Source organism: Pteropus alecto, unplaced genomic scaffold, assembly GCF_000325575.1.
Source record: "Pteropus alecto unplaced genomic scaffold, ASM32557v1 scaffold3, whole genome shotgun sequence".
Lineage (NCBI taxonomy): Eukaryota > Metazoa > Chordata > Mammalia > Chiroptera > Pteropodidae > Pteropus > Pteropus alecto.
Genome location: NW_006442484.1, coordinates 65,360,739 through 65,388,480, shown reverse-complemented (window position 1 = coordinate 65,388,480; position 27,742 = coordinate 65,360,739). Strand labels below are relative to the sequence as shown.

The following is a 27,742-nucleotide window of genomic DNA, read 5'->3' as shown; positions in this document are numbered from 1 at the left end:
CACTGTTCCAGCTGGAAAGGTATCAATAGCAGTTCATTTTAAAGGCACTAACTAGAATTCACAATCCATAAATTGTGTCAAAAATTTTATGGCAATGTTCAGAGGTGGCATAGAACACCTGGAGTTAAAAAAAAAAAAAAAAGGTACCTGTGTGAATCAAGTCTTTCAAACAAGAATAAAAAAGAAGATAAAGGGGTGTGGCAATCATGACTATAGGTCATACAGTGTTTCCTTTATTTTGGAATACTTTTACCTCTGTATATTTTATAATCTATCTCAAAAAGGAATCAATTTATACTTACATTTTGCAGTTATTATGCAACTGGCCAGAGAAAATATCATTGTGTCTTCTAGGATCTAGGAAACAAAACTAAGTTTAGAAAGTGTGAAATGTAAGGTGGCCTGTATTAGGCCCTACTAAATAAAATAACAGAGTATAGAATTAGAATCAAGGAAAGGAAAAATGTACATATTTCATTACGTTTTCACTTAAAAAATCTAAATAATGTAAAAACTAACCTAAATACTGCATTGCATTTTTAATGTAGTAAACATTTATCTGCAACATTACTGTCTCATGATATATCTTTGTAAACAAGCTGGCTCAGTCTTCTCTTTCCGGCTTGGCCTGGTGCAGCAATGAAGCCTCAGGAACAGGGAAGAACCTGCCACTGTCCTTGGAGCTCCTGATTCAATTTCTGTACCCACAACACACCCAAAAAACCAATTCTATGAGGACTTGCATGTATGTATAGAATGGGGTTGAAGAGTCCTACAATAAACGGGTGTGGCAAGCGTGACTCTACTCTTTTCCTTTGCCTGACAACACCACAAACAGTGGTGTACTGGGGATAACAGAGGCGCACTAGGAACGAGCCCAGCTGCCACACCTGGTCACGCAGGCAGAGCAGCTTGGTCCATAAAGGCTTACAAGTCCTCCTATTTTATGATCAGAGAATTTTGACTCATTATTTGCTTATCCAAATATTAAATAATGTACAGCTGTTTCAAAGAGCTAAATAATAGGAGACTAAATACTTATATTATTTATGCATAAGATACAATAAAAGGAAAGTATTGAATTCTAGGAGAGTATCAGGATTAAAGTGAATAAAAATGCTCTATACATGTATGATTATCTTTTATTTAATAAATATTTAACAATTATATCACCTGTTGGTCATTAAGTTTCCCCTGTACTAAGGAGTCAATGAAAACATACTGACTGAAGTTTCTTCCTTTTCGTTCTTTTATGATTTTCTTTAAAATAGATTCCAGTTGCATAAGGGCTTAGAGAAGAAAAACAAAAGATTTTAGAATATAAGCATTGTAAAGATTGAATTTTTAAAATATTTCTGTACAATGTTACTATATTGCAGAATAAAACTTTCAAAGGTAAAAGAGTTGTGACCAAGAATTTTTAAAAAGCTAATTTATGTTTAAACTCATCTACTTTTCTTCTTCTTTTTGCTAAATTTTATAAAGATCCAAAAAAAAAGTATATAAAAAATATGCACAATCTAAGGAATAACTATAAGGCAAACACCCATAATATTGCCACCCAGGTCAAGAAGTAGAACAGTGCCAGCACCTTAGAGGCCTCCATACATATATACCTCTCCCCTGATCTTATCCACCTTCCTTCTAAATTCTACCCTCCTAACTTCATTCTTCTCCCAAATCCATATCACTCATTTAGAGACATAAACACATGTGAAATAGCCAGAAAAGTAAATTTATGAAAGAAATTTATTGACTATTGGATATCAGTTATTTATTGACTATTGGATATCAGTTATTCATATCTATAAGATATGAATATATTAAAATGAGAAATTATTAACACTGAATAACAGAAATTATTAACACTGAATGAATATAATAACACAATATATTAAAATGAGAAATTATTATTAATCTATAAGATATGAATAACTGATATCCAATAGTCAATAAAATTATCCAGAGATCATTTCTCAGTCCTCATCTTACTTGACCTATCACAGCATTTAATGATGTTGATCACTTACTCTCCAGGAAAAATACTTTTCCCTTTAGCTCTCAATTCCACTCTCCTGGACTCCACATCTTCCTCCCACTTTACTGCCTGCTCATTCTCAGTCTCCTCTGTTGATTCCTTCTCCCCTTTCAAAATTTTTTAATGATAGAATGTCTAAGGTCAAGGCTTAGTTTTTGGACTTCTTTTCTTTTTCTATTATATTCATTAGCTTGATGATCACCAGTCTCAAGTCTTTAAATAATCTATGTACTTAACACTCCCAAATTTATATTTTCAGTCAGGACCTCACTCCCCTAAACCCCAGACTTAAGTATGTGACAACCACCTCAGCATCTCCACTTGGATGTCTGAAGCTTTTAAACATAACATCCAAAACTCAACTCTTGATCTTTCCCCACAAAGCTGGATCTTCCTAGTCTTTCCCATCTTATATCCTAATAATTTCATTTTCCAATTACTCGGGCCTAAAACCTTGGTGTCTCCTCCTCTCTTATACCCCAAATGTAATCTGTCAGCCAATATTGGTGGTTCTAGCACCAAAATACAATTATTCTCCTTCACTCTTCTTTTTCATTCTATATTTTTCGGACCTGCATCTAGTCCAAGCCACATTATTTTTCTTTCCTGCTTCATTGAAATAGCCTCCTAAGTAGTCTCTCTGCTTCTGCTGTGGGCCCCTATAACCTGTCGCTGCAGCCACAGTGATCCTTTAAAAACATAACTAAGATCAAAGCTCTGCTCAAAACCTTCCACTGGCTTCCTATCTTATAATTAACAACCTAGTCATACAATGATCTATCAGCCAGACAAAATCTGTTCCACTTCCCAATCTTTCTGGCCTCATCTCCATCTATTCACTCTGTTCCAGCCATACAGCTCCCTGTTATACCTCAAATACACCAGGAAGAATCCCACCTCAAGGACTTTGCAATTATTTTTCCTCCACATGGACTATTCTTCCTTTAGACATGAAGATTACCACATTAACTGCATCGACTGCTTGTCTTATCTCTTTCAAGTGTTTGCTCAAAAGTCACCATTTAATCTTGGTGAGGCCTTTCCTAACAACCTTATTTAAAACTGCAACCTCCCGAGCCCCAGCACTCCTTATACCCATTCCTGATTTAATTTTCTCCACAGCACTTTATTCATCTTTTATCACACTATTCAGTTTACTCAGATTATCTGCCTCTTCCCACTAGAATGTGCTACCACAAAGACCGGGATTTTTGTTTGTTTTGTTGACATCTGCCCAACACCAAAAACATACCAGGAAATTATAGATCTTCACTATAGAAGTGAATGAATATAATAACACAATATATTAAAATGAGAAATTATTAACGCTGTATTGCAGTGCTTCCTAAACTTTGCTACATATTAGAATCAGCTAGGAAGCTTTAAAAAAAAAAAGTACAAGTCATAACTCATACCAATGAAATCTGAATGTTTAGGCGTGGAAGACAGGCTTCGATAATTCTTAATAGATTCAATGTATAGCAAAGTTTTAGAACTGTTACTGTATATTCTCAACCCTACAAGTACATCAAAGTAATCCAGAGACCTTTTATAAAAAAATCTGATGCTCAGGGAACCTCTATCTTCGATTCTGAATAAACTGATCTAGAGTAAAGCCTGAGCTTCAGGGTGTTTTTTGTTTTAAATTCTCAAAGTGATTGTAATGTATAGACCTGACTCACTTAAACAAAGGAAGTACTGATCCATCCATGGGATCCCAGTCATATAAGTACCAAAACATAATCATTTTCAATAAAAGCTCAAATTTGATCTATTCCCATGTTACAGCCCAAGAAACATATCATGCTAGAGAATCTACTTTTATTTAGAATAAAAAAATACAATTTTCATTTTATATTAATTGAACCAATATCTTTGAAATACATTTTTTAAGGGGAATTAATCCAAACGCATCTATCAAGGTAATCAGAATGGTAATGAAAACCAGATAGCAGAAAACGTGTCAATTAAATTGATTTTTCTGGACTTCTGTTAGACATCAAGGGAATCACTAGAATGGTAAGCTCCATAAGGACAGGGATTTTTGTCTCCCATACACAAAATAATGCCTAGCACATATAAGCCTCGATATTTGTTGAAAGAATAAAGGAAGAGAATCCTGGGAAGCACTACTATAATATATGCAAAATAATCCAGTATTCCAATGCAGTTTATGTATTTTAATTTATCCTGCCTACTTCCATAAAAAGAACTGAAGCACCTCAGAATAAAGATATTAAAGCATTCTAATCTTTAAATTACTAACAGAATATATAGAATAATAAAAAGGGGGGAGAATAATTTTGGGGAGGCATCTTACCATCTTAAACTAAAATTGCTATTTTTCTGTGTAGATTTTATAAAGTTGTAACCAATGACAAACACTTTTGAAAACATTTTTATTCATTGTTAAAATGGCAAGAATTTTTTGTTGCTAAACTTTTTACAAATATCTACAAAATATTTAACCATGTTGATATTATTTCCATAGCAACCTCTATATTGTTGGACATTTAGATTGTTTCTGGTTTTCTACTTGCAGAACAGTATGAATAGGAATATTCATGAATATTTTCTTCTTTTAGGTAATTTCATCCATTATTTATGGCTTTAATATATACCATCAAATTGCTTTCCCAGGATTGCATCCTTATACTGTTCAGTAACCTGTAGGATATACCATCTCTACAGCATTCTCATTCTACAGTGAGTGCTAATTTATTAATTCACTATTTTTTCAAGAAAAAATTTTATTACAGGAAATGTAGAAAAAAACATATATAGAGAAAATATACATGACCTATATCATCTTTCAGAGATAACCCTATTAAAATTGGGACATATATCCTTTTGTCCCTATTAAAAATTGTAAGTGGCAAAACTTACCATCCTCATACTGTCTTTTCCGAGTTGTATTTTTATCAAGTGATCCGTCTAGAAAGCCTTTTCCAATCTCAGACCAAACCTGAAAATAGGAAAACATACCTATTATCTAATAAATAGATTTTCTAAATCATATCAAGCAATCTAAGCTAATAATTGAGGAACTCCTGTCTCATCAACAAACCTGATAAAAAGCTCTCCCTTTAGGTGAGCTATATAATCATTTACTCCATAGTCTCTGAGGACAGGGCGCAAATATATTTTAATAGTTTCGGTCAAGGCACTTTCAAACTAATTATAAATGGGAAGTCAAAGTTCTGTTTTTTAAAAACGAAGTAGGAATGGGGAGGAAAAGATATGGCAACAGAGTCAATTTTTTATTATAATAGTACCAGTGGATAAATAAAATTCATACGGAATTCACTGGGAATTCCAATTTTTACTTTGCCTGTAATACTGATAAGCATTAACTGAGATCCTGAAAAAGGTTAAAAATTAGTCTAAGGCTTGGAGATAGTAAACAACAAAATAGGCTTCTAATTATTTCAAAATTGAGTAGTCAGCCCCTGTAAAAACTTTAACTTGTTTATAATTCAAAATCTCTAAAAGAACTTGAGGAAAGAACACACCACTTATCAATCAATACTAAATATATGAAAATTTATTAATAGAGTTAAGAGTCCCCAACTCTTACCTTACAAAGATACACCTTTCACATTTATTTTTTTAGACTTAATTTATTTTTTTATTTTTCCCCTCTTTAATCCCACTCCCCACCCCCCCGGCCACTTCCACTCCCGACCTACGGATGTTGCCGCCTCCCCTTAAGAACTGGATCTCTGAAGGCGGAGCGTCTCCTCCCATGCGCTCGCAGCGTACTTGGGGCACACTCAGGGGGGGCCTGGCACCCCTGGGGTATGGTGCGTGGCTCCACCTGGGGCGCAAACCCAGGACCTTCTGCATGTAAAGCAGACATGCTAACCACTACACTATGGAGCCACCCTCACCTTTCAGATTTAAATGTAAAATGTACGGTAAAAGTTTACATTAGGAATACTCTTCAAGCAAGAAAGAAATTTCTAAGCATGACACAAGGCATAAGGCAAAAATTCATAATTAAAATGTTGAATTCATTTAGCTACTCCATGTCAACAGACTGAAAATTCAGCAACTGTTCTTGGTTCTGTAAGACTGGGGAGGATCCAGGGCAAACTGAGGCCCCCAAGATTGGAGAGACAGGCAAAAACAGGGAGTCACATGTTACCAGAACAGATTCACAACCAGAAACCACCCCAGGAACCAGTGTTAAGGTAGGAAAACCTGACCTGAGCTTGACAAACTTCTGGAGGTGCAGCATACACAACTCTGAGAGTTAAAAACTCCAGGTGACCCAGTCATAGGAGGCCCCAAAATATTGTGAGATTTACCTCTGGGAGCTCGACCAGGTTCCCACAATATGTAATGGAGAAAAAGCCCCTTGGACTCCTCAAATGGGGATTGAAAAAGGAACCAATTTGAAATAAACCAGAGCACTCTATTCTTCTTAACAAGACCTGCCCTCTAACAAAATCAGTTAGCCTAACCAACCTACTGGCATATTATCAGACTCTAACTGATGTGGGGAAGGGAAATATCCAATTCCAGTCATATCTGGCCTTCCATGTGGGAGAAGTGTACCAAACTCCAGCCCACTCAGGCCATCTTGTCCCACCTAAGCGGGGGAAAAAAAAAAAAACGAGAAACACTTGAAAAGTTCACAATCCAGAGTTACAGGCTCACTAAAAGGCTGAGACCTAATCATAGGACTATGGAATGCTTCCCCTTTCCCCACACCTCACCACTACATTACTAAAGGCCTATTTACACCAGTTTCTTTTACCCAATACATCATGTCTGGCTATCAAGAAGAAAAATAGAGGCAAAAAAACACTATGAAGAAACAGAAAGCATCAGAACCAGAAAGAGCAAGCGTCAGAACAAGATATGGAATTATCAGAACAAGATATGGAATTTTAAACAACTATGATTAATAAGCTAAGGGCTCTAAAGGATAATATGCTGTGGGATCTAAAGGATTCTTAGGTAAAGGATAAAGTAGACAGCATGCAAGAACAGATAAGCAACGTAAGCAGAGAGATGGAAATCCTAAGAAAGAATCAGAAAGAAATGCTAGAGTTCAAAAACACTAACGAAAATGAAGAATGCCTTTGCTAGGCTTATTAGTACACCAGTCACAGCTTAGAAACAATCTCTGAGCCAAAGGATATATCAATAGAATCCTTAAAAACAGTTTGTTAAAAAATGAAACATACTCTTACTATAATGATCCAGCAATAGCACTCCTTGATATTTACCCGAAGGAGTTGAAAACTTATATCCACACAAAACCCTGAACACAGATGTTTATAGCAGCCTTATTCATAATTGCCAAAATTTAGAAGCAACCAAGATGTCCTTTAGTACGTGAATGGATAAAATGTGGTATCCAGACAATGGAATAGCATTCAGTGCTAAAAGAAATGAGCTATCAAGCCATGAAAAGATATGGAGGAAAGTTAAATGCATATTATGAAGTGAGAGAAGCCAATCTGAGAAGGCTACATATTGTATGATTCCAACTATGTAACATTCTAGAAAAGGCAAACCAACCTTACAAACAATAATTACAAATTTTAATGACAAAATATCATTTTTTGAACTATTAGGCAAATATGTAAAGGACCAATAACTCTAATGTCACAAGCACAAGGGAAGAGCACACTAATGTTAGTGGGGAAATAATTGGGACAATGTTTTTGAAGGGCATTTCACAAACACAGTATGCGACTGAAAGTGAGGTGTATATTTTTTCACAGTTTAACATCTGTGAAATCGATATGCATCTTACAACTGATCACATCTCTCAACTGTTGTCAGCCAAGCAGCAGTGATGACGCAGTTGTCATTGCTTCTGCATTCACAAAGCGGTTATTATTTCTGCTGGCATGAATGCACAACAGCAACCCCTTAGTGTTTCAGACATTAAAATATCATTTGAGGAAAGATTTCAAGTTATGTTTATAGTCTGAAAACTTTCTTTTGACAACTAGTAATGCTAAGAAAATATCAGATTCCTACCAAAAATGTGTAATTTTAATCTATTCAAACCCAAATTGAGAGACATTCTACAAAATAATTGGCCTCTACTTTTAAAAAATGTGAAGTTCAAGAAACAAAGAAAAGCTAAGAAACTCTTCTGCATTGAAAAGGTTTGACCACTAAAAATAAAGAAATTTGAATACAGGCTCTGGATGATAGTCTTGCAGGAATATTAAATTTCCCAAGCATGAAAACTATGTTGTCACTGTATAAGACAATATCCTTGTTTTTAGTAAATACATATTGAAGTATTTAGGGAGAAAGAGGTCAAATATCTACTTTACTCTCAAATGGTTCGGGTAAGGGAGGGGGAGCGATGGATGGATGGATGGATGGATGGATGGATAGGGAATGAATAAATGACAAAAGCAAATAGGGTAAAATGCAAACTGGTGAACCTAGGTAAAGTATATATAGGAGTTCCTTATACTAGTTGCACCTTTTCTGTAAGTTTAAAATTATTTCTACATTGAAGTTATAAGAAAAAAAAAGGAATAAGAAAATGCCAACTTAAAAACATACAAAATTAATATCAGTAGCTTAGAAGAAAATACTGGAAATAATAGTAGAGGTCTCTTGTTAAAATGCTGTCTCATCAACATGAAAAAAAAAATCAGACATCAATAACTAAGTCAAAAATTGATTCTTCATTAAAATATGAAGACATTTTAGGAATTTCTTAACCAGTTTATTTTGTGTTGGTACACAGAGTAGTTTACTCTAGAAAGTGGAATTTACTCTAGAAAGTGCAATCTAGAGTGATTTTTCCACTTTTTACACTTCTGAATACATGAATGTTTTACAAGAAATGTATGTTTTTAATCATCTAACACAAGAAATGAAACCATTTTAATGGGAAAAAGTATAATACTAAACAGTGACAGCCACAATTCCTAGTGATTTTTTAAAAACATGTTATCATGATTCTTTAACCTGTTTTATAGATTTGAATAAAATAAGGAATAATTTCTCAGAGACCCAATATGTGGTAAAGTAAATTACCTAAGTATAATTTGAGCCAAATAAATTACTTTAATGTTGAGATTGATTAAAAAAAAGAGAATATTATTTGTTCTAGTTCTGAGAAGAATCCCATACAGATGGCCAACAGACACAATGAAAAGATGCTCAACATCACATATCATCAGGGAAATGCAAATCAAAACCACCATGAGGTACCATCTCATACCTGTCACAATGGCTATTATCAAAAAGTCAACAAATAATAAGTGTTGGCAAGGATATGGAGAAAGGGAACTCTTATGCACAGTTGGTGAGATTTTAAATTGGCGCAGCCACTATGGAAAACAAGGAAATTCTATATTATAGAATCTTAAACCTTCTTGAGAGGCAAAGTCAGTGTTATTCAGCTATCCAACTTGATGAAAGAAAAACTTTAAACCTGACCCTAGACTTACTGTGCCATGATTCTTCTGGAAGCGAATAACCTCCTGGTCATCTTCAAATGCACTACCCATTACCATCTGTGTAACAGACTTCATAGCAAAACCAAGCATATGCTGGCAAAGAGGTACATGCTGGGACTCTGGGTAGGAGAGCCATTTATCTAATAATTCTTCTGAAAGCTGAAAGAGAACAGAAGACTACAATGATTTACTATTTCCTCTTGCTAAATCTTAGAAAAATTCAGCAAGTAGATTCATTTCATAGAGTACACAGCTCAACTCTACAATTAAAGTAAGCATTCAGGCGATTACTTGATCTGTCAGGCTAACACTGGCTCCATCTATAATGACATCCTTAATGGTTCAGGTTCAGATTCTGTCAATGGGCTGATTTGCAAAACAAAACAGAAACACCACAACAATAAAAAAAAAAATTAAAAGTTCAAAGGCTGATAACAGCTTAAACTTAATAGAAATTAAGATACTAAAATCTTAGTATCTAATAATAAATAGTAAAGGTTCACCAGAGTGCCTGTGATATAGTAAATAATCAATATATGAATATCTTAAAATCCTAGACATGCTTCAGTAACAAAAAACTCTGAGTCTGTCATTCCTTCATTCAACAAGTATTTATTAAATCCCTTGTGGAATAAAAACAATATGTAGAAAAATATCAAAAGCTTTAGAGTCAGAAAACCCTGGGTTTTATTTCTGGCTCTGTCACTTAGAAGTAATGTGACTGAGTAATTTGCTTAACTTTTCCAAGTTTCAGGTGTCTCAATAGTTAAATGGGGATGACATCTCCTACCCTGCATGGCTGCTGTGACAGGAGTAATTATCTCCATGTCACATAATGTGGTAAGGGTTTGGTGAGGTAACACACACACGCACGGCCCTTTTCATGTTAAGAACTCAAATTCAAGCTTTTTTCCCATATTGACTCCATGAAAGTTGTGTTACAATATAAAGGATTAGAATTTTCTGAATAGTAAAATAAATATTTAAAATGAAGATATTAATCTCCATATGTCTGTGGTTTCTCCCACTTTCTTTTTGCAGCTAATCTCCAGTTTTAAAGCACTGTGTTCGGAGAATATGCTTGGTATGATTTCAGTCTTCTTTTATTTGTGTCCCAACATATGGTCTATCCTTAAGAATGTTCCAAATGCACTAGAGAAGAATATAAAATCTGGTGTCCTGGAATGAAAGGCTCTGTAAATGTCAATTATGTCCAATTGGTCTAATGTGTCACTTAAGGTTGATATCTCCTTATTGACTTTCTGTTTGAATGATCTATCCATAGCTGTCAATGGGGTATTTAGGTTCCCTACTATAATTGTGCCTTTGTCAGTTTAGTTCTGTTAGTAGTTGCTTTTTACATCAAGGTGCTCCCTAATTGAGAGCATATATATTGATAAATGTTATAACTTCTTGATGTATTGTTCCGTTTATCGTTATGAAGTGTCTTTCTTTGTCTAACAGACACTTCTACCAAGAAGACATGCAAATGGCAAACAGACATATGAATAGATGCTCAACTTCATTAGCTGTTAGGGAAATGCATCTCAAAACCATACCTATTAGAATGGCTATCATCAACAGGACAGTAATAACAAGTGTTGGAGAGGTTGTGGGGAAAAAGGAACCCTTATACACTGCTGATGGAAATGTAAATTGGTACGGCCACTATGGAAAACAGTAGAGAAGTTCCTCCAAAAATTAAGAATAGCATTACCATACGACGCAGCAATCCCTCTCCTGGGTATCTATTTTAAAAAATCTGAAAATATTTATTTGGAAAGATATATGCAATCTGATGTTTATTGCAGCATTATTCACGATGGCCAAAACATGGAAACAACTAAAGTGTCCTTCAATAGATAATAGACAAAGAAGATGTGGTACATATACATACAATGGAATATTACTCAGCCATAAGAAAAGATGAAATACTGCCATTTGTAGCAACATGGATGGATCTTGAGATTATCATGCTAAGTGAAATAAGTCAGAAAAAGTTGAGAATCATATGATTTCACTCATATGTAGGATATAAAACTGAAAACAACAAATGAAGAAGACAAGCTAACAGAGACTCATGGACATGGATGACAGTTTAGTGGGTACCAGAGAAAAGGGGTTGGGGGAGGGAGGTAGATAAGGGTAAAAGGGGTAAATATAAGGTGATGGAAGGAGATTTCACTTCAGGTGATAAACACACAATGCAATATACACATGATATATTACTGAATTGCACACTTGAAACCTATATAATTTTGACTAATATCACCGCAATAAATTTCATGAAAAAAAGAAATCCTAGTCTTACTATTTACTAGTTGTGTGACCTGAGATAAGTTACTTAACTGTTCTGTTCTTCAGTTTCTTCATCTGTAAAAAGGGAGAAATAACAACACCTACATATAAGTTTTGTGAGAATTAAATGAGTTCATACAAGCTATTAAACCAATGAACTCAATAATTTTATCAATGCTATTAATAATTAATACTATATAATACGATTAATAATTTATTGCTATATAATACTATTAATAGTATTACTAAGCTGTCAAAAGGATTTTGGACAATAGTCATAAATTCTAAAATCGGGAAATACTTGTTGAATCAGAATTTAGCCCAAAGTCACAGGATAATATTGGACTGAGGCACACAGAAGTTATTTATACTCCAATAATTAAAGTGGAGGTTTACACAGAGCCTAGGAGCAGAGATGGCCAGGGAAGGAATGAGTCAGAACTCACAGGACCAGGTTCTAAGAGAATTAGAGAAAAATCAGAATACAGAACTCAGATGTGACCAAAAAAAAAAAGTAAAAGGTTTATTGTGTCAATATGAAATATATAACTTATTTTGGGGTGATAATTCTGGTAAAAAGTACTATTTTCTTAAAGAAAACCACTGGTAGAGAGGAGGAGGATGCTCTGACAGCAGCGGCCTTCAGTCATGTTTCTGCTGATTAAGCACTTAATTAGTATTCCCGACTGATGACTAAGCTAAGTAACTGGCTTGTGCTATGGCATTGACGACAAAAATCTAAAACACTTTTCTCACATATAGACCTAAATCTAAAACACTTTTCTCACATATAGACCAAAGCTTGAAAATATGATGACAAGAAACATGAAAAGTGGGAAATAATTTTCCACCTTGATTTACCTTTGATCGGGCAGGAGAAAAAAATGGCATACAGAACAAAAAAGGTGGAAAGTCTGGGAAATAGAGTCTATGATAAAAGATTAAAGAAGTTAGAATTACTTAGTCTGAAGCAGAGAAGAAAGAATAATTAAGCCTTTCAACAATAAATGTTACTCAAAAGAAAAAGGTATCATGAAAGCAAAAAGAAATGGGCAAAATTCCTTGGAGACATACAATTAAATATAAAAATATTCTTACAACTGTTAGGTGTTTAAACAAAATAGAAAGGAAGATTCTGACTGGTGAATGCTTAGAAAGAGGCAACATAACTGCTTCCAGGGAGGACAATGAGGGGGAACAGGAACAGCTATGACACCCCAAGCAGGCAATCCGAGAGTCCAGAGAACATGTGAGCATGACCAATATAGAACCTTGAGATATGAAACGGGAATAATGAGAGGGTGGGAATTTGATATACAAGACTCCTGATGGCCCTGTGAATAATGGCTATCGGTTAGAAATGGGAACAGGAAAGGAGAGAGACTAATGTGCAGCTACCTATGGTTAAAGGCCCTATCTGGTCTGTTTTTAGAAGATAAACTATGCACAGAGGAGCCAATTAATGCTTCCAGTAGACTCAGTAAGCCAGTCTGAAGTCTTGAATGGAAAGTGTGTTTCGAATAGAACGCTAATAAGAAAAAACGGTCATTAAACATTAACCAAATATAATTTTTAAAAAGTGGATACTGTAAGTTAAAAGTCAACATAGCATCCTCTTAAAAGATATAAGGTATTCTATAACTCAAAAAAGTTATCAAAATGCTTATAATGCACAGTTAGGATAATTTTAGGAGGAATTAATAAAGTTATGAGAGATGAGAAGGAAAAAAAATAAAACTGACCAAGTGGCTATCATACGCAAAACGCTGTTAGGTGCTTTAAAAACAAGTGCTCCTTGGTATGATGTCCAGAATTTGCTTTAAATGGTCCAGTTAGAGAACTGGGAAGTGAGTAGAGGTATAGATAAAATAAGATTGAGTCTAATTTGATAACTGTTAAAGTATGATGATGAGGACGTGAATGCTCATTACATTATTCTATTTTTGTTTCTTTAAATTTTCCAAGATTTTAAAATTATTTACTCTATATAATGAGAGAGTAAGTGGGTGGGGGGTGTTTGTGCACTTGTGAGTGAATGTACAGACTATAAAGGACTTCTGTGTAACTCTACAAATGAGATATAGGCCCATGAGCTATAAAAACCCTGCTGAAAGAGGAAATGAATTAGCCAAGTTGGAAACATTAATAAGGAGGTATAGTTTCAGAGAAGCAGGTAATAGAAGCAAGGAGAAATGGTAACAGAACAGAAGAATGGGGGATGGGCAACAAACGAATGGCACAAAAATCTATTTCTCAAGCAAAGAGGAAGAAAGGAACTTCTTAAGTAATTACTGTTTTAAGACCTGATGTTAGGTATTTCATATCATTGCTCTTGAAAGCAACTTTGTAATGTGGATATTATTATCCTCGATTTAAGATGAGGAAATAAAAGCTCACAAAGGCCAAGTAACACACAAATGATCATGCAGATAGGAGCGCGATTCAAAGCCTCTTAACCAAGCTTAATAGTCTTTGTGCTATATAATAATCCCAAGGAGCCACATTAAACATATAACAAAATAAATAGCTTTGTTTGATTAGGGAAAAGAGGAGTGAAAACGATCTAAAAAGGAAAAGAGCTAAGAAAATCAATTTCATTTTGTTCTGTAAGCATATTCAGGCTGTTAATGGTAGTTTAGAGAGGGTACTTGGGGAAGCATACATAACTAAACTGTGGACTGGAGTAGGAGTTAGCCAGGCAAGGTGGGAAATTTTTTTTCCTAGGAGAAAAGAGCAAGAATAGACCCATAGAGGTAAGAGAGGAGACAATGAACTGAATTGTAAGTTGATCAATATTCATTCACAGGTTTAATAAATATTTACTGAGGCCTATTCTATGCCAAGAGCCACGCATGCAGTAGTCATCAAAATAAGAGTCCCTCCCTTTGTGGAACATAAAGTTTAGGAGACAGATATTCAAAGAATTACACAAAATATAATTACAAATTGGGAAGTGTTGCAAAGGAAAAGCATAGAGTGTTTTGACAGCATCTAAAGGGAGACTCACCCAGGGACAGTGGGATATCAGAGATAGCTTCCCTGGGGAAGTGACATTTAAACTAAAAGCTAAGAAGGAACATGCATTAACTGAATGTGTGGATGGCTAGAGGAGACAATTCAGTCAATGACAATAGAATATACAGAGGGCCTGAGATTGGAGAGAACAAGGTGCAGCACAGAATAGAAAACCTGTGTGACTAGAACATAAGCACAAATGAGAACGTGGGAAAGAAGGCTGGAAAAGTATACAGGCTACATCACACAAAGCCCTTAACACTACATTTTGAAGTTTGTCCCAGGAAGCTAGGAACGGGTTTTGATCAAGGAAATGATAAAATAAAAACTGTATCTTGAAAGTATCTGTTCACAGAGATTCTGAACTTCAAGTCCACAAATACCAAAGGGTCTATGCATAGAATCCAGAGTCCATGAACTTGGATGAGGGGGATAAAAATCTTTATTTTTCACTAACATCTAAATAAAATGTAGCATTTCCTTCAATTATGAATATAGGCCCTCTGTGTCACCAATACAAATCTCAAATATGTTCATATATTACAGTTATGGCAAAAATCTCAAAATGATGGTTTTGTTTCCCCATTACATCATTACTTAAAAATCATCGAAGTTTTTTAAAGCATTGCCAGACTTTGTTATTAAATGCATTAATAATCAAGCACATATATTACACAAGTTTTTTAAAATACTAATTTGATACTATATTGGTTTCCTAAGTAGTTACACATTTGAAAATGTTATTCTCAGGAGTCCATAAGTTTCACCAAACTGCCATTAGGTACATTTCATAAATAAGTTTAAGAACCCTTGAAGAGGGTAGAAAATATGTGGGGAGAATGGCAGAGAAGAGGAGAAACAAGCAATCCAGGTAAGACAATGGAAGCTTAAATTAGGATGACGGCAGTGCTGGTGGAGATAAGACCAATTTGAAAGACATTTAGGAGATAAAATTGACATTAGAGACTCTTTTCAAATGTAATTTTCAAAAATACCTAGTGTTATAAAAATGCTTACAAAATAATGGTAAATCAAAAATGCAGAGTCTAAAACTATCCATACAGTATAATGCTGATTAAAATTCTATTGTGCACAGAAAAGACTGAAATGATAGAAAGTATTTTAAAATATTAAACTGGTTATCACTGGGTAATGCATAGTATTAAAAACGTTTATTTTTTCCTTAGGACTTTTCTAAGTTTTTCCATATCTTGTAAAATTAGTAACAGAAAAAAAAAGTAAGCCTAACTTCAGTTTTCTTGCAAGAATTTTAATGACATGATAAAATGTTTGTTTTAAAGTGAAAATGTATATAACATTTTACACTATGACCTCAACCATATGTATACCTATAGGGAAATTATGGGTGATTTCTTTATATTGTTAGACTTTTTTAAAATTACTTTTTTATTTTATTTTTTAGGCGAGGCAATCCTTGGTTGACCTCACAGATTGCAAGGACCTTGTCAGCTTACCATTCCTTATTTTTTAATTTTTTACACCTACAGCACCTGGTCTTCCTAGGTGGTCTCCCATCCAAGTACTAACCAGGCCCGACCCTGCTTAGCTTCCGAGATCAGACGGGATCAGGCTTGTTCAGGGTAGCATGGCTGTAGTCTATACTGTTAGATTTTTCATGTTTGTTATAGCAATCACATTACTTTTATAAATTACATTATATTTAAAGGGCACAAATGGATGGATTAGTTTTAGACAGAAAAGGATTCTTTAAGATTTAAAATGAAAAGATTAAAATGGATAGACTTTGTTGGTAAGAGAATAGGATATTTAGAGAGTTCACATATAAGGGACTTTATAGTCTCAGCAAAGCAGAGGACAAGGACATCTAGGGCAAGCAAAGGGATTGGGTAAAACTGGCAATACTACCTTAAGGGTGAATGTTTAGAACGGTTCTATGGGGAACACAGAGAACTGTCAGGTAGCACACAGGGCTCAGACAAGGATCTTTAGGGATAGAAAGAAAATGGTATTGATTAGTACTGTTCTCGAACTTCGTAAATAATTTGTGGAACTTCTCAAAAATGTCAGGTCCCCATTCCAGTGATTTGGTTCATCAAGAAGAGGCCAACTAATCTGCATTTTTAACGAGAGCATTTGGTACACTCAGATCATGTTTTGGGAAACGCTGGTTTAGAGTTTGGCTTGAAAACGAAGTTTGGCTTGATATGGAAAAAATTTTCAGATTCTTTCTACTCTATCATTCCAACTTATACAGGGAGTCTACATGTTAAGATTTTTGTTTTGTGTTGTTTGTTGTTTTAGAATTTCAGAAGAATAAAAATCAGCTTAGGAAAAAAATCAGCTTAGAAAAACAAGAAAAGAGTAGCAGAGATGAGACACACCGATAGCCAAAAATACTATTATCTGTAGAACTCCAGGCCAAACTACTTATCACCTTACCTTGAGTAGGAGAGCAAAATTACTCTGCAGAGAATTAGTCACACCATTTTCATACAATTTTTTCCTTGTGTGGTTTTCACTCGCATTCCCATCAGACTGATACCTTAATAATGACTTTAACATGGTTTCAAAAGGGTCCACTGAAACAGACAATTTAAACATTTTTAAGTCAAAGTAATCACTAAAAAAATAAATCTCCAGCAAAAGAACATAGAGACCAGGGAGGTATGGAATTGTAGCTGAGAGCATGGCAACTTTTTTTTCACAACTCCCATAAGTACCTTTTACCAAATATGAACAGTTCAAAAGGCAATAAAAATTAGCAAGAATACAATATACAGACTGGGAATTCTACTATAAACCATTAATACTTGCATAAATTTTCAACCTACATGACAACAATATCTTTGATTTTAAAAAAAGCTCATTTCACTGATTTTAAAGCAAAATTGATCTTTGCACATAATCAAGTATTATAGATAAAATTATTTAGCTGATTTAAAAACTTTTCTCCATTATTTGAAGTGTTTCTTTAATAACTGACTATATTGTTTTCACATACATAAAAATACATTGCCATTGTAAACAATTAAAACAACATAGTAAAATACAAGGAAGAAAGTAAAATTCATCTAAATCTCACCACAGACATTACTCAGTGTTAAACATTTTAGGGTTTTACAGCAGTTAACATTTTTTAACAAAGAAAGAGAGAGAGACAAAAATCTGTCAGATTACATAAAGAACTACAGTCCCTTCTTTCAGAGCATTTTTCTCAGTTCATTAATGTGATCATTTGAATACTGTTTTATGCTTCCCCTACTCCCCAGCACTAAACTATAAACTCCATCAGAGCAGAGACCACATCTGGTTTCACTCATCACTATATTTTCTGACAGAGCCATCTTTCTATGTTGTGGAAAGCTTAGTGATTAAGAGCATGAACACGGGCCAGACTATCTGTCTAGCTCCAAGTCCCAGCTTCATCACTAATTAGTGGTGGGACCTTGGGCAAATGACTTAGCCTCTCTGTATCTCAATTTTGTCTTCCTTTAAATGGAGATAACCATAATACCTACTTCATAAGGTTGTTCTGAGGATTAAATGATTTAAAATTTGTGAAGGGTTTAGAACAGTGCTGGCATATCGTAATTGCTATATAAATATTTGATAAACAAAATAAATCTATATCATATTAAGACCTGAAAGTACTCTTTTATGCAGTCATTAATATTTGTTTACTTAAAATTTTATAATAAATAATGCTAATATCTTTTCTCATTTATGTGATTATTAATTCAAGATAAATTCCTGAAGCTGTTATTACTAGTTCAAAGATCACTTGCCAACCTTCTCTTCGGAAAGTTTGTAAAATATTTATACTCTATATTTCTCCATTCCTTCATCAACAATGAGTTTTGCCAATATTTTTCATCTCTTTAGATAGGTAAAAATTTCATTTTTATTTGCATACCACTGATTATTAGTGAGGTTGAAATCTTTTCATTTGCTTATCTGCCATTTGTATTTCTTCTTTCTTAATTACCTTGTTTTTGTCTATTTTTTCTACAACTGCACTTTTTTATTTTCTTCTTAGTTTTTATTTTCTTTATATATATGGATGGGAAATAGTTTTCCCATTTCTTTTTAACTTTTTCATAGTACCTTTTTATTTTACAGAAATATGGTCATCAATTACTACGCACTATGTGTAGTTAAGAGTGGTCAACATTTCCCCATCTCTCTCGTCTTCATCCTTTTTCAAGGTGTTTTCATTGTACTGAAATTTTTCATTTTTATGTAGACAGATTTACCCATCTTGTGCTTGATGGCTCCGAGATCTCTTGTCATGGTAGGAAAGGGTTTATCGACAACTCCCTCAATTTAATATTTAACCATGTTTTCTACTTTTATTTTTATGACTCAACATTTTAATCATTTGGGATTTATTTTGCAATAAAGAGTAAGGCGGGGATTCAGATTTTTTTTTCCAAACAGCTAAACAGTTTTCGCAATACCATTTATTACCTTTCCCCTTTATCATAAAATACTATCTACCATATGTACTTGGTTTGTCTACTAAACTACTTACTCTATTCCATCAGTCTGTCTAGTCCTATCACAGTACAAGTTTCTTTAAATTAACCCAGCTTTTTAATGTACTGTCTATCTGACATAACAAGTATTTCTCTTACTGATATTCTTTTCTAGATTTTCTTGGCTGCTCAGATACCTCTACTCTTCCAGATGTAGAACTAATTTTTCAGGTTCCAAAAAAATTTACATTGGGATTTTATTTTATATACATATATAAACTGAAGAAAAAAATGATCATTTTACAATACTGTGTCTTAAATGAGGTAATAAACAAAGATGTCAGTACAATGCCTGGCATATAGTATAAAGCATTCAATAAATGTTAGCTATTCCTACCTAAGAACAACACATGGTTCTTTTAGATATTTATTTTCAAAAGATAAGGATCAGCTTATTGGAAAGAAAATTAAACTTACATGTTTTATTGGGGTTGATATGCTGCTTCAGTACATCGACAGTGCCTAAACTAACCACAAGGCGCCTGCCAAACCAGAAAGAGACCACAGGCCCAAACCTCTCGTGTAAATTAACCAGGAACTCATGCAAACTTCCACTGTTCACAATATCTGGAAGATTACCATCTCTGTGAAAAGAGTAACATTTGACAAAACAATCAAGTTAACTTGGAAGAATCAGAAAAGCAACAACTGATTATGAATTAACTGTGTCAAGAGATAAGACCAAAGGTACATGAAATTCAAATTACTACAAAATCCAAAAACTTATATTTGACTTCTTGCTTTCTATAGTTATATTGAGACATGGATCGTCTAAGATTTTAAGTATTTATAACACTTCAAACTAAATAAGAAAAGTAAACAAGCAACATCTGACTTAAGCACTGGAAAACGATACAATTTTTGCAGCACCTCATTCTTAGATAGTAATGAACATCATCACAGGCTGATGGAAAACATCAGATCGGCTATGGCAGTATTTTTGTCTTTCCTTCTATCTTAACCCTGTCTATTTTCAAGTCTCTCTGGCTAGAAGAAGTAAAAGAAATGAAAAGTTGTATGAAATTTATACAGTCCTCCTTTCTATTCTTAACAAAGTTTAGGTTGTATGCCAAGAGATAAATTGGGAGTAAAGAAAGGAATTAAATAAGTTGAGTAACCTAAAAATATGGTTTAGTTTTAATATCAAAAATTAAGAGTTGACTCTACTTAATTCCAAAAAAATAATTACTCACTTTTCTTCGGTTGGAGTAATCCCCGGAATTCCTGAAGCTTGTCTGGAAGCCTTAAAGAAAAATTTAAAACTGTTTAGCATAATGAATTATCATATGTCCCATAAGTCAAACGTGTTTGGCCAAGACATCTGCAGGACCTTAAATTATGGCTTTCCAATTTAGTTGAATCTCAGGAGAGAGAGTATCCAATACAGGTGAAGAGAATACCCACAATGATAGTAAAAGAACAAGAACTATGCAGCCCAATGAGATGATAACCAGTACTGACTGGGGAGGGATGAAGGGGGACTCCAGAAGAGATATCTTCACAGGAAAGAAAATACAACTGATGCCTTTGAATATTGGAACAATTTCACTGACTAGTATTATGACAGAAATGTTGAAAAGATTTGGAAAAAATTAATAACAGGCAAGAGTGAATAAGCTCCAACAATGTGCAAATAATAAGTACAATCCCTCCCCACTGCCCTAATCTTAGCTTCCACAGTTCCATCAACAAGCATGAAGAGGGAGCCTCAGAAGCCTGTGTACACTGGATAAGATGGCTCCTATACCAATCTCCACACTTCATTAGCAGAAATGAAGGATGAGCCCAAGAACACCAGGTAAAATGCTTCCTTGCCCTTTATTACATCCATATCTCATAAACAGCTGCAATTGTTTGGATGGATCTCAAATTTGGCATATCTCTGGCAAGACCCGGTGAAACTTCAATCTCCTTGACATTTATAGCCTCACCACTACCATCTGCCCTGAGACCATCCAGAATAATAATGACCTTTTTCTTTAATTACACTGGACACATGAGGCCTAGGACTATAACTCCCAGGTTTCCCCTTATCCGTCAAACTCACATTGCTAGAGAAGTTTATCCTCTTTCCTGACCCATCTCTCCTCCACTCAAATCTTCATGCTACCTCAGCCACTAGTTCCCACAGCCACGTGCTAAACCTTGGCATTATCAATAACATCAACGTCCTAACTCCAAAAAGGATTTTTACCCCACCCACTCATATACTCATTTCCCACTCTAGCCAGCTAAGATTCCATGGTATATCATTACAAGCACTCCTTTGCATATAACCTTAAGTCCTCTGCCTTGCAGCCTTTGTCATAATCGCCTAGCAAAACACCTATTCTGATTAAATTCAATGTTCTGCCAACTATCCCTGAATCCACATAGCTGGAGAAACACACATTAGCCATGCTGACTAATCTCATTGTATGAACTTCAAGTGAGCTGCCTGGAAATCACACATTTCCCTAGTCCTTCATTTTCTAGATGACTATTTCACTCCTCTCTCTTTGCATCCCCTACCTTCACCAGTAACTGATCATCTTATATTTTATTGAAAAAATAAAAGTAATCAAGAGATTACTTCAACACATAGCTACCTATATACCTATATGTGTGCCCATATATTCCACCTTCCTTATTACTATGAACTATGCTCTAAATGAAATGTATTCCCATCCCTCTAATATCCACACTAGATCCCATCCTCTCCCACCTACAAGAAAATTGTTCTAGTATTTCTCCTCTGTTCTTACATCAATTTTCTCTTCATGACTTGACAATTCTCATCAGCTTACTAACATAATGAAATTTCTCCCACTATAAAAAATTTCATTTATCTTACTTCTCTCTTCAGTTACCAGTCCCTTCCCAGCAAAACTCTACAGTTGTCTCCACTTGTTATCTCTAAACACACTCCATTCTAGTTTATCCCCACCATTCCACTGCAACTGCTCTTCTTAAGATTACCAATGCTACTAAATTTTCTTGTCTTACTTTACTGGACAAATCTGCAACATCACTTAGCTGATTAGTAGCCTATGCTTAAAACGCTTGGCTTCCTTCTATTTATCTGGCTGCTCCTTCCCAGTCTCCTTTGTTCTCTTCTTCCTCTTCACAATCTCTAACTATTGGAGTATGCAGGACTTGTCCTTGGACTTTTTCTCTCCTTTATCTACACTCCCTGAGAGATGACAACTAGTCTCCAATTTTAACTACCATTTAAACAGTGACAACTCTCAAATTTAGGCTAGTAATCCAATCTGGACTTTTTCTTAAACTCAAGACTTATATAACCAATTAGCTATTCAGTATCTCTACCTGAATATCTAAAAGGCATCTCAAACACAGAATATTTAAAAACAAACTCCTGATCTCTATGAATCTTCACTACTTCCCACCAAAATAAAACCAAACAAACAAAAACAAAACCCTCGTCTTCCCTGGAGTCAATCCATTCTTCCAGCTACTCAAGCTAAAAATTCTGGTGTTTTCCTTGATGCATCTTTCTCACATTTCACATCGAATCCACTGGAAAATCTCATTGGCTTTATCTTCACAATGGACCGACCAGTTCTCACCAACTCTGCTACTGTCGTCCAAGTCAACAACCTCTGTCACCGAAATTCTTGTAATAGCCTAACTACTCTACAAGCTTCCACCCTTGCCTCAGGAGGCCCACAAGTCTATTTTAAACATATCAGCCAAAATGATTATTTTAAAATTTAACTAATTAAAAAAAACCCTTTAACTACCTTAAAATGTCATCTTCTGCTGAAACCCTCCAGGGGCTTCTCACTCATCTACAAAATGGCCTATAACTAAAATCTGCCTGTCATCTCCATCATTATGACATTATCTTCATTCCAGATACACTGGTCTCCTTGTTTTCCTGGAATACACTATGCATGTTTCCCCTGAAGGTCTGCATTTCCTATTCTCTGCCTGGAATGCTTTCTCAGATATACGAATGCCTTGCTCCTTCATCTCCCTTCTGCCTCTGCTCAAACGACTCCTTACATCTTGACTACCTACTTAAAAGTAACAACCCTACCTACCCCCAATTTTACTTTTCTCCATGATACTTAACACTAACATACTATATATGTTTATATTGTGTTTCCCTTTACAAGAATATAAATTCCATGAGTCAGGAATTTTCTGTCTGTGTGCTCATTGCTACATCCCCAGCACCAGGAACAGTGTCTGGAACACATTTGATTGAAAGAACAGTGTTGCTCCTGAACACATTTGATTGAAAGAAGAGTGTTGCTAATCAAAGAATAATCTCATTTAGAGACTATCAAAAATTCAAGACCTGGAGCCACTAAGTGTAGTTTCTCAGAAAATAAGATATACTGGAAACTACAGGTTGTGTAGTTGCAATATTCCAGTCTAATTTATTTACCAGCTCTGAAAGTGTTTAAGGATGTTCTATCGTTATCAGAATTTGGTGCTGTTCAGAAACTTCACAACTCTTTCTATAAAACGACTACCTTGCTTTGTAGAACATGTTTTAAAGATGATTCCTCAACTATTTGATTCTTCTGAGGTTGACCAAGGCCAGTAAAGAAGGCTACAATGAGATTCAGAGAAAAAGAAGTGGCCAAGTCGAGCTCACACATAATCCAGTGCACGGCGCTCATCCCACTTGCCCCTGAGGCCCTACAGGAGCAAGACCCGGTTAGGGCCTTCAGGACTTTGGATTCCGGTAACGACAGTTCAAAAGACAGATGGAAAGGCAGACGACACAAAAAATGCTTGGAGAATCCTCGGAAAAGGAGGAAAGGGTGGAGCACCCTGGAGTTTCCTCCTAGAAACACTAAAAAATGGAATTTGTATTTGGCAGAGTTTCTGCCAAAAAGCCACTCAAAGTACTTAAGATCCTCCCTGGAACAGTGGCATGGAGATGCTGGGCGCGGGGAGGCCGGACGGAGAGGAACAGCCCCCAGCCCTCCCGCGGCCGCGCGGGCTTTTCCTCAGCTCTCTGGCGCGGAAGCCGAGGTAACTTGAGCTGCTCGCCCGCCTGCCCCGGGGCCCGAGCGGTGATCTGGCCCCCAGCGCCTCTCGCCTCAGCCCAGGGGTCGCGCGCACCGGGCACCGCGTCCGTCACGTGCGCCGAGCGCTACGTGCGCCGAGCGCTGCCCGCGCCCGGGCGGGAGCAGGAGCAGGAACCCCACCCTCAGGCCCGCCCCCCTGCAGCCCGCAGCGACCAGAGCTATGTGGATGCGGGCAAGACAGAGGCTGAGGAGACAGCCAGGGCCCCCGAGGGCCGAGACGGCAGTTACCGGGTAGAGGTAGAGCACAGCTCCCACCAACGCCAGTAGGAAGGTAACGGCGAAGATCGCGAAGTCCAGCATGGCTCTTCCGCCCGGGAGCCACGTCTCGGATCCCCCGCTCGGGGAGCAGCGCCTGGGCCTGGCGGGGACTGGGACACGAGCGTGTGGGCGCGGCGCCCCGCGGGAGCAGCGAGCGAATGGGCTGCGGGGGGCGTGGCCAAGGCCGGGATGCCGGCTGCGGGGGAGAGCAATGGAGCGCCGAGGAGCCGCGCTGCAAGGCGGGGGTTGTGGTGGACACGACTTCGGGACACGCCCACGAGTTGGGGACGGAGTTGCCTGGGAAAACAGTCCAGGCTTCTTAAAAACGTTAGGAGTTGCCCCTCTGCCCTGACCAACACTTTTTCCAGTGGATTTAAGATGAAAACCTCTAAACCAATGAATGAGACTCGCAGTGTGGTCCCGGGACTGTGAGCCGCAGTAGTAGCAGCAGCGCCGGGGAACTTGCTAGAAATGCAGATTCTCCATCCCACCCCAGACCTACAGAATCTGACACTCTGGAAAGGGAGAGGGGCACAACAATCTGTGTTTTAACAAAGCTGTTAAACGCGGTGATGAACCACTGATCTAAGCTAATCTGAACAAGGTAGTGTCAAAATCAAGCACCTTTAGGTGCTCCTTGTTTTGCAATAGAATTTACGTTTGAAGGGGGCTAGGAAGTGTGATTCTGTGACACTCTCGTGGTGGATAAGATTTCCTTGCTCCGCTTTTCAGTAAATTCTCTGAATTTTCTAAGCTTCCATTTCTTACTGTGTAAAACAGTGGAATACACACAGAATGCCTGTAGAGTTAAAGTAGATATTTTATTTGGCACAGCTCCTGCCAAAGTGGTATCTACTTTAGCATTTAGCATCAGTTGTTCTCCTATTTCACGTCTCAGGTTTGACATGGATAATGTGAGGCAAAGCCTGCTACTTACTGGTGCTCCATTTAGTGAAAGCGTCTTGTAAGTATTTATAGATTTTATAGCTTTAATAATAAAAGTGTTCAAAAGGGGGTGGGTGGGTGGCAATTCAGCAAGAGAAATCATTCCAGGTTGCATTTTAGAGCTTCTATAATAAATGACTTGTTTTATGAATATGCATGAAACGCCTCATTGAAAATGGCAAATCTTTTGACATCTATAGCAAATGTACAAAACGTTGCTATTTCAGATTTGACAGAAATTGTACTTTTAACTCCAGTTTTCTGCGAACAGATGTTTCAAAAGTTAATTTTTAAATCAATTCTTTGGAATTTTGGAGACTTCCCATCATAATCATGTTCCAAATAGATTTTCAAAACAGAAAACATCAGTTTTTAAATGCATAATGTGGTAGATAACCCTAGGCACCAATCCTGAATATAGACTACACTCCCTCCCCTTTAGTCCTACACTGACCCTTTGAATTTTGAGGGTTTGTGAAAAAGACAAATTACAGATGCTGAGCCTGGCACAGTATTTTGGTGATTGAGTCTCTACAACTATACAACAACCTCCTCTTGTGTTCTTCAAATTTTTGCCTAAATGCTCCCCCAAAGTATTTTTTGAAAAACCATATATATATACTCTCACACATTTTTGTGTTGACATTTAAAATTTTTATCTTCATTTTAAAAGATTAAATTTCTTATAAGAATTATATTGTAAATATTTACCTCTTCAAATTGTTCAATTCTGTATCTCAAAAACTGTATCTCCATGAAATAGTTTTAAATATTTTAAAAGATTTAAACATTTAGATAAATTATTTTAAAATTTAAAACATTAAAGTTTTAAAACTAGAATATTTCTTCCAGATCAAGTTATTACAATTTTGTTACACAATTAAGCAAAAAAATAGTTGCAGAATTTGACAAAGAAGTAAACATAACCAAAATTCTATTGGAAATACATCTCCTCAGATGGATGAGCATTTTTTCAATTAGTTCATGTATTTATGAACATTATTTATTGCTAAAATTAGCCAGGATTCATCATCAATTCTATTCTTGTTTTAATAAATGTAAGTCCTGATCACCTTTTTCACATAAATAACAAGATGGGATATTACTATAGCAACATCATTCAATGTCTTGCAGTCTCTGAGATACAGGCCCAAAATCATTTATATAAAAATATGATTAACTAGGTTTATATTATGTTTAATGGTTTGTTACCTCACCTTCAAATCTCAATTAGGTCCTCTCCATTTTACTGAAAGTAAAGAATTGTAAATGGAAACATCTGTGCTCATTGCTTTCCCTCCTCCCCCAATAATCTCAGGTCTATTCTCTGCCATTCTTTGCCCTATACTGTGAGCATTGGTGCGAATTCCTACAGATTACACCACCTCTCTCCCTTATAAACTTGCCTCCAGTAGGATTCCACCAATAATAGGCATCAGTACACTGAGGCTGAAAAGAAAGCAGGTTTAGAAGCTTCCATTTTGCTTCCTCTCAGCTCTCATTAGGAATGGAAATCAGAGGTACTACTTCTGCTTCCACTCCTTGATTCTCACTGTGCATTATTCTAATTGGAGCCATAGCACCATATAAAAGGCTTTGATTTAATGAGAATAGTAAATCCTTAAGGATGACACCTCATCCTTATTGAATAACTGCTTCACCAACCTATTCCAGTGCTTTATCAAGATGGCAGCTTGTGGGTGATATATGCAATATGATCAGTGGATCCCATTATCATAGGATCCTATAGCACCTATTTACTATAAAATGAATCCTTTGAACTGAAGTGATGTTATGTGGGATCCCTTGCCAGTGAATTAAATACTCCATAGCCCTTAAGTTAATGGTGCTGGCTGAGGATCTGTGAACAGAAAAGGCAAACCTACATAAAATACATGTCTATTCTTTATGAATGAACCACTAGCCCTTCTAGAATGGAAGGGGCCCAAAGTGGCCAATTTTCCAGCAAGTTGCCCCTTGGTCTTGTTGAGGAATGAAGCTATACTGGTGCTAAACATTGCTTTTCGCTGCTGTTAAGTTGGACATTCAATGCTGGCAGTAGCTAGTCCAGCTTTGGTTAGTGGAGAGCTCATGCTGTTGAACCCATGTAGTCTCCATTTCTATCACTGTGGCTTCTTTCATATACCATTGCACCAGCCTTGGAGTGGCCAATGC

At 36.1% G+C, this 27,742-nt stretch overlaps 1 protein-coding gene and 1 non-coding gene across 2 annotated transcripts in view; both read right to left on the bottom strand.

Annotated features, from left to right (window-relative positions):
* The window catches only part of LOC102883508 (cytochrome P450 20A1), a 42,959-nt gene extending 18,199 nt beyond the window's left edge, over positions 1-24,760 (bottom strand). Inside the window, exons 1-8 of the mRNA XM_006921373.3 lie at positions 24,593-24,760; positions 20,510-20,559; positions 19,734-19,900; positions 17,221-17,360; positions 9,478-9,645; positions 4,925-5,003; positions 1,174-1,289; positions 303-357 (exon numbers count right to left, since the gene is read on the bottom strand). Of these exons, the coding sequence (XP_006921435.1) occupies positions 303-357; positions 1,174-1,289; positions 4,925-5,003; positions 9,478-9,645; positions 17,221-17,360; positions 19,734-19,900; positions 20,510-20,559; positions 24,593-24,664 (847 nt within the window). The 5' untranslated portion in view covers positions 24,665-24,760. The remainder of the gene's footprint in view (positions 1-302; positions 358-1,173; positions 1,290-4,924; positions 5,004-9,477; positions 9,646-17,220; positions 17,361-19,733; positions 19,901-20,509; positions 20,560-24,592) is intronic.
* On the bottom strand, positions 16,299-16,417 carry LOC112470698. The gene has a single exon (XR_003043040.1). It is a non-coding gene; the product is annotated as a 5S ribosomal RNA (ribosomal RNA).
* Positions 24,761-27,742: the final 2,982 nt, after the last annotated feature.